Source organism: Oncorhynchus mykiss, chromosome 15, assembly GCF_057628025.1.
Source record: "Oncorhynchus mykiss isolate SJ-2025 chromosome 15, ASM5762802v1, whole genome shotgun sequence".
NCBI lineage: Eukaryota > Metazoa > Chordata > Actinopteri > Salmoniformes > Salmonidae > Oncorhynchus > Oncorhynchus mykiss.
Window position 1 is genome coordinate 48,339,416 of NC_143036.1, and position 14,947 is coordinate 48,354,362.

The 14,947-nt window shown below is 43.5% G+C and overlaps 1 protein-coding gene across 7 annotated transcripts in view; it reads left to right on the forward strand.

Moving 5' to 3' along the window:
• LOC110490129 (integrin alpha-X) overlaps nt 1-14,947 on the forward strand; it is a 57,398-nt gene that overhangs the window by 39,803 nt on the left and 2,648 nt on the right. For all 7 annotated transcript variants that reach the window (XM_090200203.1, XM_036944433.2, XM_090200206.1 and 4 more), the window contains 14 exons: nt 2,984-3,144; nt 3,730-3,887; nt 6,942-7,070; nt 7,835-7,902; nt 8,003-8,135; nt 9,282-9,395; nt 9,474-9,553; nt 9,717-9,803; nt 9,895-9,955; nt 10,097-10,198; nt 10,491-10,562; nt 10,681-10,788; nt 14,214-14,312; nt 14,620-14,730. In XM_090200203.1, coding sequence (XP_090056329.1) covers nt 2,984-3,144; nt 3,730-3,887; nt 6,942-7,070; nt 7,835-7,902; nt 8,003-8,135; nt 9,282-9,395; nt 9,474-9,553; nt 9,717-9,803; nt 9,895-9,955; nt 10,097-10,198; nt 10,491-10,562; nt 10,681-10,788; nt 14,214-14,312; nt 14,620-14,730 — 1,483 coding nt within the window. The remainder of the gene's footprint in view (nt 1-2,983; nt 3,145-3,729; nt 3,888-6,941; nt 7,071-7,834; nt 7,903-8,002; nt 8,136-9,281; nt 9,396-9,473; nt 9,554-9,716; nt 9,804-9,894; nt 9,956-10,096; nt 10,199-10,490; nt 10,563-10,680; nt 10,789-14,213; nt 14,313-14,619; nt 14,731-14,947) is intronic.

Sequence of the window (14,947 nt, forward strand, 5' to 3'; positions counted from 1 at the left end):
TTGACGCTGGTAGGCAAGAAGCAGGTACAGGGAGTGAACATTTAAATAACAACAGACATGAAACAGGACAGAGTCAGGACATGAACACATAATGACATTAATGCAGACACGGGGAAGAAGCGGGGGAGCAGACAGTTACAGTGGGGCAAAAAAGTATTTAGTCAGCCACCAATTGTGCAAGTTCTCCCACTTAAAAAGATGAGGCCTGTAATTTTCATCATAGGTACACTTCAACTATAACAGACAAAATGAGAGAAAAAAATCCAGAAAATTACATTGTAGGATTTTTAATGAATTTATTTGCAAATTATGGTGGAAAATAAGTATCATTGAACGCGAAGACCGACAACCGCCGAAACATCTATCCTAACAACATAACAACATGAATGAATGTCACTCTGAACTATCCATTCTAACCATGACAGAGAGATAGAGAGGAGGACACTCTCCAACAGAAACAAACTTTTCAACAGAGACCCCGACGACACACTGAGCGTAAATATATACAGTGCCTTGCGAAAGTATTCGGCCCCCTTGAACTTTGCGACCTTTTGCCACATTTCAGGCTTCAAACATAAAGATATAAAACTGTATTTTTTTTGTGAAGAATCAACAACAAGTGGGACACAATCATGAAGTAGAACGACATTTATTGGATATTTCAAACTTTTTTAACAAATCAAAAACTGAAAAATTGGGCGTGCAAAATTATTCAGCCCCTTTACTTTCAGTGCAGCAAACTCTCTCCAGAAGTTCAGTGAGGATCTCTGAATGATCCAATGTTGACCTAAATGACTAATGATGATAAATACAATCCACCTGTGTGTAATCAAGTCTCCGTATAAATGCACCTGCACTGTGATAGTCTCAGAGGTCCGTTAAAAGCGCAGAGAGCATCATGAAGAACAAGGAACACACCAGGCAGGTCCGAGATACTGTTGTGAAGAAGTTTAAAGCCGGATTTGGATACAAAAAGATTTCCCAAGCTTTAAACATCCCAAGGAGCACTGTGCAAGCGATAATATTGAAATGGAAGGAGTATCAGACCACTGCAAATCTACCAAGACCTGGCCGTCCCTCTAAACTTTCAGCTCATACAAGGAGAAGACTGATCAGAGATGCAGCCAAGAGGCCCATGATCACTCTGGATGAACTGCAGAGATCTACAGCTGAGGTGGGAGACTCTGTCCATAGGACAACAATCAGTCGTATATTGCACAAATCTGGCCTTTATGGAAGAGTGGCAAGAAGAAAGACATTTCTTAAAGATATCCATAAAAAGTGTTGTTTAAAGTTTGCCACAAGCCACCTGGGAGACACACCAAACATGTGGAAGAAGGTGCTCTGGTCAGATGAAACCAAAATTGAACTTTTTGGCAACAATGCAAAACGTTATGTTTGGCATAAAAGCAACACAGCTCATCACCTTCAACACACCATCCCCACTGTCAAACATGGTGGTGGCAGCATGGTTTGGGCCTGCTTTTCTTCAGCAGGGACAGGGAAGATGGTTAAAATTGATGGGAAGATGGATGGAGCCAAATACAGGACCCTTCTGGAAGAACCTGATGGAGTCTGCAAAAGACCTGAGACTGGGACGGAGATTTGTCTTCCAACAAGACAATGATCCAAAACATAAAGCAAAATCTACAATGGAATGGTTCAAAAATAAACATATCCAGGTGTTAGAATGGCCAAGTCAAAGTCCAGACCTGAATCCAATCGAGAATCTGTGGAAAGAACTGAAAATTGCTGTTCACATGCTCTCCATCCAACCTCACTGAGCTCGAGCTGTTTTGCAAGGAGGAATGGGGAAAAAATTCAGTCTCTCGATGTGCAAAACTGATAGAGACATACCCCAAGCGACTTACAGCTGTAATCGCAGCAAAAGGTGGCGCTACAAAGTATTAACTTAAGGGGGCTGAATAATTTTGCACGCCCAATTTTTCAGTTTTTGATTTGTTAAAAAAAGTTTGAAATATCCAATAAATGTCGTTCCACTTCATGATTGTGTCCCACTTGTTGTTGATTCTTCACAAAAAAATACAGTTTTATATCTTTATGTTTGAAGCCTGAAATGTGGCAAAAGGTCGCAAAGTTCAAGGGGGCAGAATACTTTCGCAAGGCACTGTATATTGATTGCAATTGTTCCCGAATGAGTGAGCGTTCATGTGCAAAGGATTAGCATTTCAATTGTTAAAATGATCAACTTCTCAGCTGACCCCCACTCCCCTTTTGTCTAACAAGCCATGATGCCGGTTAATCCCACTAGGGAAACTCCGTTATCATTTCCCTGTAACTATCTACTGTTTGTTTATGCATTTCTTTGAATTACTTAGTTAGTAAATAAATGATTTAAGACAATTGGTGTATGGATGACTCATCGTGAAGACTGGGTTCGTGCAGATAACAACCATTTACGACGTTTGGAATGAGACTAACGTGAGGTAAAGAAGAATTCATTAATCAGAAGACTAATTGATCAGATATGAAAATATCTGAAAAGTTATATTAGGAAAATTATAACTTTGTAATCTGAATATTTTCCTTGGTGCCCCGACTTCCTAGTTAATTACAGTTACATGATTAATCAGTTTAATCGCGTAATAATAATTACAGAGTCATTTGATATAGATTAATCTTCAATTTAATGATGCCAAAGACACGACACTGCATATAAACCAATCACCATCCAGGATCTAAACTTTATAATTTGGCATATGGGAGAGTCACTCTCTTTCCGTATTTTTTCATTCTTTATTGACAGAGTATAAACAGTGGGAGATAGGTGAAAGGGGAGACCGTGAGGAGGGAGCATGTTTAAAAGACACAAAGTGATCCAATGTTTCTCAATGTTTTGGACCCCCTGATTTGACATGGTTTAGAGCAAGGGAACATACAAATTAAATGAAAAGAGTAGACATTTTTTCTGTAGTAGTAGTAGTAGAGTCTTTGATCTGTTGTGTCTTCTTGTCCACCCCAGGTCCCAGCCAGTGATGCGTGTGTTGGTGTCTGTCACCATGGACCCTCCCATGATCTCCCAGAACTACTTCCACTGTGCTGTCCCCATGGCCCTGAACACTCCCGTAACCACAGCCATTCTGTGTGTCACTGTCACTGGGTCCCACGTGGGAAACATACAGGGTACAGATTATCTCCATACTACAACATAACACACTCTACTTTGAGTTGTATTACTGGAATGAGAGGAATGTGTTATATTGGCTCGGTTTGTTTGTCCATTAATCTGGGTACGGTTAATCTGGGTCCGGGAAACTGGCTCTTAGGCTGTTAGTCAACACCTGTTACATTTATTTCACATTTTTATAATGCTTTGGAGATGTTATGGTATCTCTTTGTTTTCTTTAACTTTAATTTTCATTGTGTAACATAACCCATCTTGGAACTCTGTACTATTCAAAGTTTTTCAGCAGGGATCCCATTTTTTTTTCACGATCACACCCCACTCCAAATCTAATGAGACAACTTTAAAATCTGTAAATTAATTATTTCTCATCAAAAATTACAAAATACATTTACACATTTTTTTTCTTCTAATAATCGTTCCAATAAGGTATTGGAATAATAGTGTTCCTTATTGAATACCAATAAGTAAAATAAAATAAAATAAAAAAGACAATTAAAGCCACTTTCTTTCAAATATGGAGACCCCACTGCGAACCCGACTTTGAATATCACTGCTGTAACTGGTATGTTTCTCTGCCCTAGCTTCTCTCCAGGCATCAGTGTCTGTGACAGTGGATCTACTGGAGGATCAGACCAGGACCAGGCCAGCCCGTCTGCTCTTCTACCCCAGATCAACATCCTCCAGCTGGGTTGAAACAGTTACAGGCACTGCCTGCCACAACTTCTCCCTCAGTATCCCGGTCAGTGGTAGCTTCACACCACTTTCTATGTGTGTGTAGAAATTGACCACCTTAGTCACAGGCTTCATCAATGAGTGCATAGATGACATTGTCCCCACTTTGATTATACGAAAGTATCCAAACCAAAAACCATAGATTACAAGGAAATATCCGAGCTGGGCTAAAGGCTAGAGTTACCACTTACAAGAAATGGGACATGGACACAGACAAGAAAGCCAGCTACGACCTCTAACAAGACATTAAACATACAAAAGGACAATCTAGGATGAAGGTGGAATCCTATTACACTGGCTCCGACTTGTATTTTGCAGGGGTTGCAGACAATAATGGATTAGAAAGGAAAACCCAGCCGTGAGATATTAAATAAAAAATAAATAATGCCCAACGATGCAGAGCTACCAAACGAGCTAAATGCCTTTTCCGCTCGCTTTGGGGAATACAACACTGAGTCTTGCGTGAAAGCCCCCGTTGTTCTGGGTGACTGTGTGATCTCGCTCTCTGTGGCCGATGTGAGTAAAACCTTTTAATAAGTCAACACTCGCAAGGCTACCGGAACAGACGGAATTCCAGCGCGCATTCTCAAAGCATGTGCAGACCAGCTGGCAACTGCCTTCACAGACATTTTACATTTCTCCTTGTCCAAGTCTGTAATCCCAACATGTTTCAAGCTGACCACCATTGTCCCTGGTCCCAAGAACTCCAAGGTAACCTCCCTTAATGACTAACAGCCTGTAGCACTCACATCTTTAATTTTGAAGTGCTTTGAAAGGCTGGTCATGACACACATTGATACCATCATCCCAGACACCCTGGACCCACTCCGTTTCGCATACCGCCCCAACAGATCCACAGATGAAGCAATCTCAATTGCACTTCACACTGTCCTCTCACACATGGACAAGAGGGGAAATAACTATGTGAAAATGCTGTTCATAGATGGCGCCAGGTAGCCTACTGGTTAGAGTGTTGGACTTGTAACCGAAAGGTGGCAAGATTGAATCCCCGAGCTGACAAGGTAAAAATCTGTTGTTCTGCCCCTGAACAAGGCAGTTAACTAAATGTTCCTAGGCCGTCATTGAAAATAAGAATTTGTTCTTAACTGACTTGCCTAGTTAAATAAAGGTTAAATAGACTACAGTTCAGTGGTCAACACCATAGTCCCATCCAAGCTCATCACTAAGCTGGGCATCTTGGGACTGAACACCTCCCTCTGCAACAGGATCTTGCACAACCCTTGACCACAAAGCGCTACAGAGGAAGATATACTCAGAGGAAGGTCCACTGGGGAGCCAGGCCCAGCCAATCAGAATGGGTTTTTCACCAGAAAAGGGCGATATTACAGACACACCCCCTCAAACTATCCTGCAGGTGAAGAAGCCAGGAGGTCCTGGGCTGGTGTGGTCTGCGGTTGGGGGACCACTTGGACGTACTGCCAAATTCTCTAAAACAACGTTGAAGGCAGCTTAAGGTAAATTAACATTAAATTCTCTGGCATCAGCTCTGGTGGATATTCCTGCAGTCAGTATGACAATTGCACGCTACCTCAAACCTTGAGTTATCTGTGGCACTGTGTTGTGTGACAAAACTGCACATTTTAAAGTGGCCTTTTATTGTCCCCAGCACAAGGTGCACCTGTGTAATGATCATGCTGTTTAATCATCTTCTGGATATGCCATACCTGTCAGGTGGATCGGTTATCTTGGCAAAGGAGAAATGCTCACTAACAGGGATGTTTCTCTGCCCTAGCTTCTCTCCAGGCATCCGTGTCTGTGACAGTGGATCTAAAAAACAACAACTAAGAAATAAGATTTTTCTGCATATGGAACATTTCTGGGATTTTTTTTTTATCAGATCATGAAACATGGGTCCAACTCTTTACATGTTGCGTTTTATAATTTTTGTTCAGTGTAGTTAATGTAATGGTTACTCCGTCTATCTGCACTGACTCTATCTTGCACTGACTCCATGAACACTCACAAGACTATACACACCCACTATATACACACACTACACTGACACTCTCCATTCAAAACCTACACACATACACTACATGACCAACAGTATGTGGACACTAGTCGAACATCTCATTCCAAAATCATGGGCATTAATATAGAGTTTGTCCCCCCCTTTTGCTGCTATAACAGCCTCCACTCTTCTGGGAAGGCTTTCCACTAGATGTTGGAACATTGCTGCGGGGACTTGCTTTCATTCAGCCAAAACAACATTAGTGAGGTGGGTCACTGATGTTGGGCGATTTGGATTGGCTCACATTCGGCGTTCCAATTCATCCCAAAGGTGTTCGATGGGGTTGAGGTCAGGGCTCTATGCAGGCCAGTCAAGTTCTTCCACAGCGATCTCGACAAACCATTTCTGTATGGACCTCGCTTTGTGCACGGGGGCAATGTCATGCTGAAACAGGAAAGGGCCTTCCCCAAACTGTAAAAGTAAGCATTTCACGGTAAAGACTACACCCGTTGTATAAAGGTGCATGTGACAAATAACCTTTTATTTGATTTTAAATTAGTGCATGTTAATGTGAGTTTTGTCCCTGTGTGCATCCTTTAGGTGCATATGTGTACATTATGTTGCATGTATGTAGTTGGCTCCATACACACAGGTTGTACAGGGGGACAGAGGCAGCAGCTGGCACAGTGGTAAGGAGCGTTGGGCTAGTAACTGAAAAGTCGCTGGCTCGAATCCCTGAGTCGACTAGGTGAAAAATCTGTCATTTAGCCCTAGAGTAAGGCACTTAAACATAATTGCTCTGTATAAGCGCATCTGCTAAATAACTAAATTGTATCTGCAAATGTTCAATGCATTTGACTTAATGGGTGAGATACGACAGACATTTATTTTATGAGATTATCTGCACAAAATAAATTTACACGACCATTGTGGAGACACCACACAATGGTTGTACAACTTGTATGGGTTTGTATTTACACATTTGCACCTCACTTTTCCCAATCTGTCTGCACTTGGTAAATGCTTAGTGTGTTTTTGGGGTGTTTATTTGAGGAGTGTTTTGGTGTGTTCTCTGGGTCTGTCCTCCAGGAGTGTATATCAGACTACCGTGAGGTGCCTCTGTCTGTTCAAATGGCTGTGGAGGGCCTGGAGGTACCAGGGACAGGAGGACTGAAGTCAGTCCTGAGCCCAGACAACCCAACCTCTTTTGCACACATGGTGAGCGCTCTGTGTGGGTGTGTGTGTGTGTGTGTGTGTGTGTGTGTGTGGAATTTGGTTGTGTGTCTGTGAATGTGCTAGGTAAAGCCCCGCCTTATCTCAGCTCACAGGTCACCATAGCAGCACCCCACTCGTAGCACGCGCTCCAACATGTATATCTCACTGGTCACCCCCAAAGCCAATTCCTCCTTTGGCCGCCTTTCCTTCCAGTTCTCTGCTGCCAATGACAGGAACTAACTGCAAAAATCACTGAAGCTGGAGACTCATATCTCCCTCACTAACTTTAAGCACCAGCTGTCAGAGCAGCTCACAGATCACTGCACCAGTACATAGCCCTTCTGTAAATAGCCCATCCAACTACCTCATCCCCATACTGTATTTATTTATTTATTTATTTATCTTGCTGCTTTGCACCCCAGTATCTCTACTTGCACATTAATCTTTTGCACATCTATCACTCCAGTGTTTAATTGCTATATTGTAATTATTTCACCACCATGACCTATTTATTGCCTTACCTCCCTTATCCTACCTCATTTGCACACACTGTATATAGACTTTTTCATCTGTATTATTGACTGTATGTTTGTTTATTCCATGTGTAACTCTGTGTTGTATGTGTCGAACTGCTTTGCTTTATCTTGGCCAGTTCACAGTTGTAAATGAGAACTTGTTCTCAACTAGCCTACCTGGTTAAATAAAGGTGAAATAAAATACATAAAAAAAAAAATGTTTTTGCAGCAGTTTGTGATGTTTTTTTTCAGATCTTGCTGGAGAAGGTTTGTGGCGAGGACCATGTGTGTGTCTCTGACTTATCAGTCAACGTCACCAGGTGAAATATGTCAAATATTTGTCCAATTTGTCATTGTATTAATTGAACTGTTTCTTAAACGGTCTCACTCTCCCGCTCTCTCCCCTCCTCTCTCCTCCAGTCCAGAGGTGGTGTGTAGCGAAGGTTTCCCAGTAGAAGTAGAGGTAGAGGTGGCTAACAGTGGAGAGGATTCCTCTGAGGCTGAGCTGACACTGGTCCACCCCTCCTCCATACCCTTCGTTCCTACCAAACGGGTAAGACCCACCACTGTCGGGAGGGATGGAGGCAGGTTTAGGATGAAGGACTAGAGAGATATATGAAGGGGTGGGATGGAGAGATTTAGTTGTGAGCAGGGGTGGGAAGAATGGAGGGATGAAAGGATGGGATGGATTTAGTTGTTAGCAGGTGGGAAGGATGGAGGAATGAAAGGATGGGATGGATTTAGTTAGCAGGTGGGAAGGATGGCGGGATGAAAGGATGGGATGGATTTAGTTGTTAGCAGGTGGGAAGGATGGCGGGATGAAAGGATGGGATGGATTTAGTTGTTAGCAGGTGGGAAGGATGGAGGGATGAAAGGATGAACGATAGAGATATACTGTATGAAGGGATGCCATGGATTTAGTTATGAGCAGGGGTGGGAATGATGGAGGGATGGAGGGATTTAGTTGTGAGCAGGGTTGGGAATGATGGAGGGATTTAGTTGTGAGCAGGGGTGGGAATGATGGAGGGATTTAGTTGTGAGCAGGGGTGGGAATGATGGAGGGATGGAGGGATTTAGTTATGAGCAGGGGTGGGAATGATGGAGGGATGGAGGGATTTAGTTGTGAGCAGGGGTGGGAAGGATGGAGGGATGAAAGGATGAACGATAGAGATATACTGTATGAAGGGATGCCATGGATTTAGTTGTGAGCAGGGGTGAGAATGATGGAGGGATGGAGGGATTTAGTTGTGAGCAGGGGTGGGAATGATGGAGGGATTTAGTTGTGAGCAGGGGTGGGAATGATGGAGGGATTTAGTTGTGAGCAGGGGTGGGAATGATGGAGGGATGGAGGGATTTAGTTGTGAGCAGGGGCGGGAATGATGGAGGGCTTTAGTTGTGAGCAGGGGTGGGAATGATGGAGGGATGAAAGGATGGGATTTTGTTAGTTATGAGCAGGGGTGGGAAGGATGGAGGGATTTAGTTGTGAGCAGGGGTGGGAAGGATGGAGGGATGAAAGGATGGGATGGATTTAGTTGTGAGCAGGGGTGGGAAGGATGGAGGGATGAAAGGATGGGATGGATTTAGTTGTGAGCAGGGGTGGTAAGGATGGAGGGATAGAGATATGATAAACTGTTTGCTTTTATCAGCTCGTTTTGTTTGGCTTTGATCATGTCACAGGTAATATTTCATTTTGTTATAGCCATCAGGACCAGGCCAGGTGGCTGTTTGGTGTGTGTCCAACACCACAGGACTAGAAAACATCACACACACAGTGTGTCCTCTCAGCTCTTCCGTCCTGAGACAGGGGGCACGGGTAAACATCTTTAAGCCTGCTGAATTTTTGTAAAACTGAGAGAGACAATATTTTGATCTGATTCTGCCCTTCCCCCAGGTGACAGTGTTGATGTCATTCACAGTGTTTGAGCCAACCTGTTTGAGAGAAAGACTGGCTTTAAATGTGTTTGTTACTACGTGAGTCACCACAGATCATTTCCACAGATAGAACTTAACCAGTGATGGGGGGAAAAAAAGTTATTCTTTTCTATTTTACTCTATTCCATTCATCTATCTAATCAGAATTTGTAGATCATAATTTGTGTCATGGTAAACGTGTATTCATTCTTCTGTCCTACAGTGATAATGAAGGACAGGGCACCCTTCAGGATAACTATGCAAGTGCCTCTGTCGATGTCAAACTTCCTATCAATATTGTTGTGAAAGGGTGGGTGCTTACAATTTCCTCTTCGGACAAAGTTTCAATATGACAATAGTGACTGAGTCAGGATAAATGATCTTTACTTATTATATTTCAGGGGAGACTCCTCCCAATACATAACTTTCCCAGACCACAAGCTTCTGGAGCACATATACATGGTAGGAATAAATCCTACTGTACATGGTACTGCTGCCTACTGGTTCTGTATACCTGTCTGTCTCTATCTGTTAGTATTTCAATGACACTTCTTTCAGTATCCATCCTGTTATATCTCCCTATGTCCTATCTCTATCTCTGAGGTGGAGAATTTTGGAGATGTGGCAGCACCGGTCAATGTAACATTTGTGATTCCAGTGGAGTTGGACTCTGGTTACCTGTGGAATGTGTCTCTTCCTCAAACAGTGAGTGCAGCCTGGGTCCTTTTCATTAGGGTACACCTTTTTGACATTGTCAGCGAAAATGGGTTTTTATTATTGGGCAAGTTTAGATAGTACCTTCGTGTTTCACTCACTTGAAGCATTTACTTTTGTTTTGTGCCCGGTCTGTAGCAGACACAGGTCATCTGACAGCATCTAAAATAGTCAAGCAGCACTTTCCTCAGTCAATCAGCATGAAGTAACAGTGGCAGGATATGGTATTTGGTTAGTTGCATATGTACTTATTTTTGTGTGCACGTCTGTGTTTGTGCCAAAGGATAACAGCAGAGGAAAGTGTGAGAGGAAGGAGGTATTCTCTAAACAGGAAAAAAACACTCTGTTTTATCAGGTGAGATAGACCTCTAAAAGAGACATAAACTCAATAGAAACATGGGTGTTTCTCTAATCACTTGTCATTACAAGTACAGTCATTTCTACTCTAACTCTTCTGATTGGGTCTACCACAGCACTGTAGTGGGGTCATCTGTCATGTGGTTGGCTGCACCATAGGACTGTCATCCAACAATCAGCCAACCATCTTCAAGTTTGTTGGGAATGTCAGTAGAAACTCAGAGGTAAGGATAATCGTAACTTCATACATACGTTTCATGTTGTTGAATAATGTATGTAAGCATATGTTTTGTATGGGCTAGATGAGGCAGCCATATATAGATTGCTCTGGTATGGGTCCATGTCAAGCAGATGAGGCTAGATTCTATCAGATCCGTGTCAGACGACACCCGCATAGCGGTTGTTTTGGCAGTGTCAAATCAAAGCAAACTTTATTTGTCACATGCCCCGAACTCAATAAGTGTAGACCTTACCGTGAAATGCTTACTTACAAGACCTTAACCAACAGTGCAGTTCAAGAAGAGTTAAGAAAATATTTACCAAATAAACTAAAGTAAAAAAATTATAAAAAGGTAACATAACCGGTCAGGATGCAACCGATCAGGATGTTCTCGATGGTGCAGCTGTATAACTTTTTGAGGATCTGGGGATCCATGCCAAATCATTTCAGTCTCCTGAGGGGGAAAAGGTTTTGTCGTGCCCTTTGTCTTGGTGTTTTTGGACCATGATAGATCATTGGTGATGTGGACACCAAGGAACTTGAAACTCTCGACCCGCTCCACTACAGCCCAGTTGATGTTAATGGGGGCCTGTTCGACCTGCATTTTCCTGTAGTCCACAGGCAGCACTTTCCTCAGCACCTGTGTCGTCAGCAAACTTAATGATGGTGTTGGAGTCATGTTTGGCAATGCAGTCGTGGGTGAACAGGGATTACAGGAGGGGACTACGTACACACCCCCGAGGGGCCCCTTACCACCTGGGTGCGGCCCACCAGGAAGTCCAGGATACATTTGCAGAGGGAGGTGTTCAGTCCCATGGTCCTTAGCTTAGTGATGAGCTTTGAGGGCACTATGGTGTTGAATGCTGAGCTGTAGTCAATGAACAGCATTCTCACATACAGTTGAAGTCGGAAGTTTACATACACTTACAGTATATCACAAAAGTGAGTAAACCCCTCACATTTTTGTAAATATTTGAGTATATCTTTTCATGTGACAACACTGAAGAAATGACACGTTGCTACAATGTAAAGTAGTGAGTGTACAGCTTGTATAACATTGTAAATTTGCTGTCCCCTCAAAATAACTCAACACACAGCCATTAATGTCTAAACCGCTGGCAACAAAAGTGAGTACACCCCTAAGTGAAAATGTCCAAATTGGGCCCGAAGTGTCAATATTTTGTGTGGCCACCATCATTTTCCAACACTGCCTTAACCCTCTTGGGCATGGAGTTCACCAGAGCTTCACAGGTTGCCACTGGAGTCCTCTTCCACTCCTGCATGACGACATCACGGAGCTGGTGGATGTTAGAGACCTTGCACTCCTCCACCTTCCGTTTGAGGATGCCCCACAGATGCTCAATAGGGTTTAGGTCTGGAGACATGCTTGGCCAGTCCATCACCTTTACCCTCAGCTTCTTTAGCAAGGCAGTGGTCATCTTGGAAGTGTGTTTTGGGGTCGTTATCATGTTGGAATACTGCCCTGCGGCCCAGTCTCCGAAGGGAGGGGATCATGCTCTGCTTCAGTATGTCACAGTTGGCATTCATGGTTCCCTCAATGAACTGTAGCTCCCCAGTGCCGGCAGCACTCATGCAGCCCCAGACCATGACACTCCCACCACCATGCTTGACTGTAGGCAAGACACACTTGTCTTTGTACTCCTCACCTGGTTGCCACCACACACACTTGACACCATCTGAACCAAATAAGTTTCTTGGTCTCATCAGACCACAGGACATTGTTCCAGTAATCCATGTCCTTAGTCTGCTTGTCTTCAGCAAACCGTTTGTGGGCTTTCTTGTGCATCATCTTTAGAAGAGGCTTCCTTCTGGGACGACAGCCATGCAGACCAATTTGATGCAGTGTACGGCGTATAGTCTGAGCACTGACAGGCTGACGCTGAGCACGTGCACTCAACTTCTTTGTTCGACCATGGCAAGGCCTGTTCTGAGTGGAACCACTGTATGGTCTTGGCCACCGTGCTGCAGCTCAGTTTCAGGGTCTTGGAAATCTTCTTATAGCCCAGGCCATCTTTATGTAGAGCAATAATTATTTTTTTCAGATCCTCAGAGAGTTCTTTGCCATGAGGTGCCATGTTGAACTTCCAGTGACCAGTCAGTATGAGGGAGTGTGGAGCGATGACACCAAATTTAACACACCTGCTCCCCATTGACACCTGAGACCTTGTAACACTAACGAGTCATATGACACCGGGGAGGGAAAAGGGCTAATTGGGCCCAATTTGGACATTTTCACTTAGGGGTGCACTCACTTTTGTTGCCAACGGTTTAGACATTAATGGCTGTGTTGAGTTATTTTGAGGGGACAGCAAATTTACACTGTTATAGCAGCTGTACACTCACGACTTTACATTGAAGCAAAGTGTAATTTCTTCAGTGTTGTCACATGAAAAGATATACTCAAATATTTACAAAAATGTGAGGGGTTTACTCACTTTTGCGATATACTGTAGGTTGGAGTCATTTCAAACTTTTCAACCATGGAAAACAACTGTGAGAATTTTTCTACAATATTCACATGTTGACACCCTTACGATGTATGACTGTCTAGCTGGCTGGGTTTAGGATATTTACTGGCCCATACCAGTGACAAACCTAACTATGTTATCAACATATGGCAGAACACAAACAAAATCTAGCTCACTTATTTTGCCAGCAAGAAAGAAATAGCCACAAATTCATTCAGAAACGAGGGAAGAGAATAGCTAGCCATTGCAAGAAACATTTATAATTCCATTGAGCAAAATCCACAATCCACCCCTCCAAATAAAGCCTGGCTCTGGGGCTTCTCAGAAATAGCTGCTACATTCCCTTTAAAGGTAATTTCTGATTGTGCCGATGTAACCGATGTGAAATGGCTTGCAAGTTAGCGGTGGTGCGCGCTAATAGCATTTCAATCGGGTGACCTCACTCGCTCTGAGACCTGAAGTAGTCGTTCCCCTTGCTCTGCAAGGGCCGTGGCTTTTGTGGTGCGATGGGTAACAATGCTACGTGGGTGACTGTTGTCTGTGTGCAGAGGGTCCCTGGTTCGGGCGAGGAGAGGGACGGGAGCTATACTGTTACACCAACAGTCACAGCATTTACCATGAATGCGATCTCTGCTATCGCAGGATCATTGCCTTTAAATTCCTATCGTGCTATAGCGATGAACTTCGGCGATACGGATTGAATCGAGCCCTACACTTTCTATCGCCATTTTGAACTTCTAACATGGTAGGGCTAATATGGAAGGGAGTGCTTTGTGACACACGAGCAGCCGCTCACCTATTTGTCAGCTTCTACCGCAGTTCCACCTCCAACACAGCCAAAATGCCAACGCGGGTTAGCGCTCCATCTGATTGAATCGAGGCCGAGATTCACGTTATGAGTTGTTGTGGTTCAGTTTCAGTAGTGTTGTTTGTTTCCCAGGGTTCAGCAGTGCAGGTGGAGGTGGTCAGTTGGGGATCGCTGTCCTTCGACCAGAGTGTCTACTCCCAGTACCCTGCCGTTGGTTCTCAGAGTGTGAAGGTGAGCCAATCATTTCAGATGCTCTCTAAGGGCTCTATTCCATCAGATCCTCTTTAGCCCACATCTGCATAGTGGTTGTTTTGGCGGTTGGAACTGCGTTGCCATTGGTTGCATGGAGTCGCGTTAAGAGGAATCCCATGCAGTCTTGTTTACAAGTTCAAACATTGGAATGTAAGATGTAATCTACACCTCGATTAGGCTGATAGAAATTCATATTATTTTGTTTCATGGTTTTCAATTTGAGCACATTATTTCTAATGTGCTTCATGACAATGATCTTTCTCATTTCTTCCACTCACTCTTCTAGATTCTGTCCATTCTGGAGACAACTCCTGAATCCCACACTGCTCTCATTGCTTCTATCAGTGTTGTGTTTTCACTGTTGCTACTGATGATAATCTCTGGGTTTCTCTACAAGGTGAGACACTCCTCTAACCCTAAATCCTAACATAACCCTAGCCTCATGCCCGCATCCCTGTTCAACCCCAACCGCAACCACAATCCTAACCCTGTCTGGTTCAGTGGTTCTAGAGTGGGGAGGAGGGAGTGGGAGGTGACACCCTATTCCCTCTCCAATGATGTCTGTCTGTACGAACAACATTATGTATACATCATACAACCATATAAATATTTAT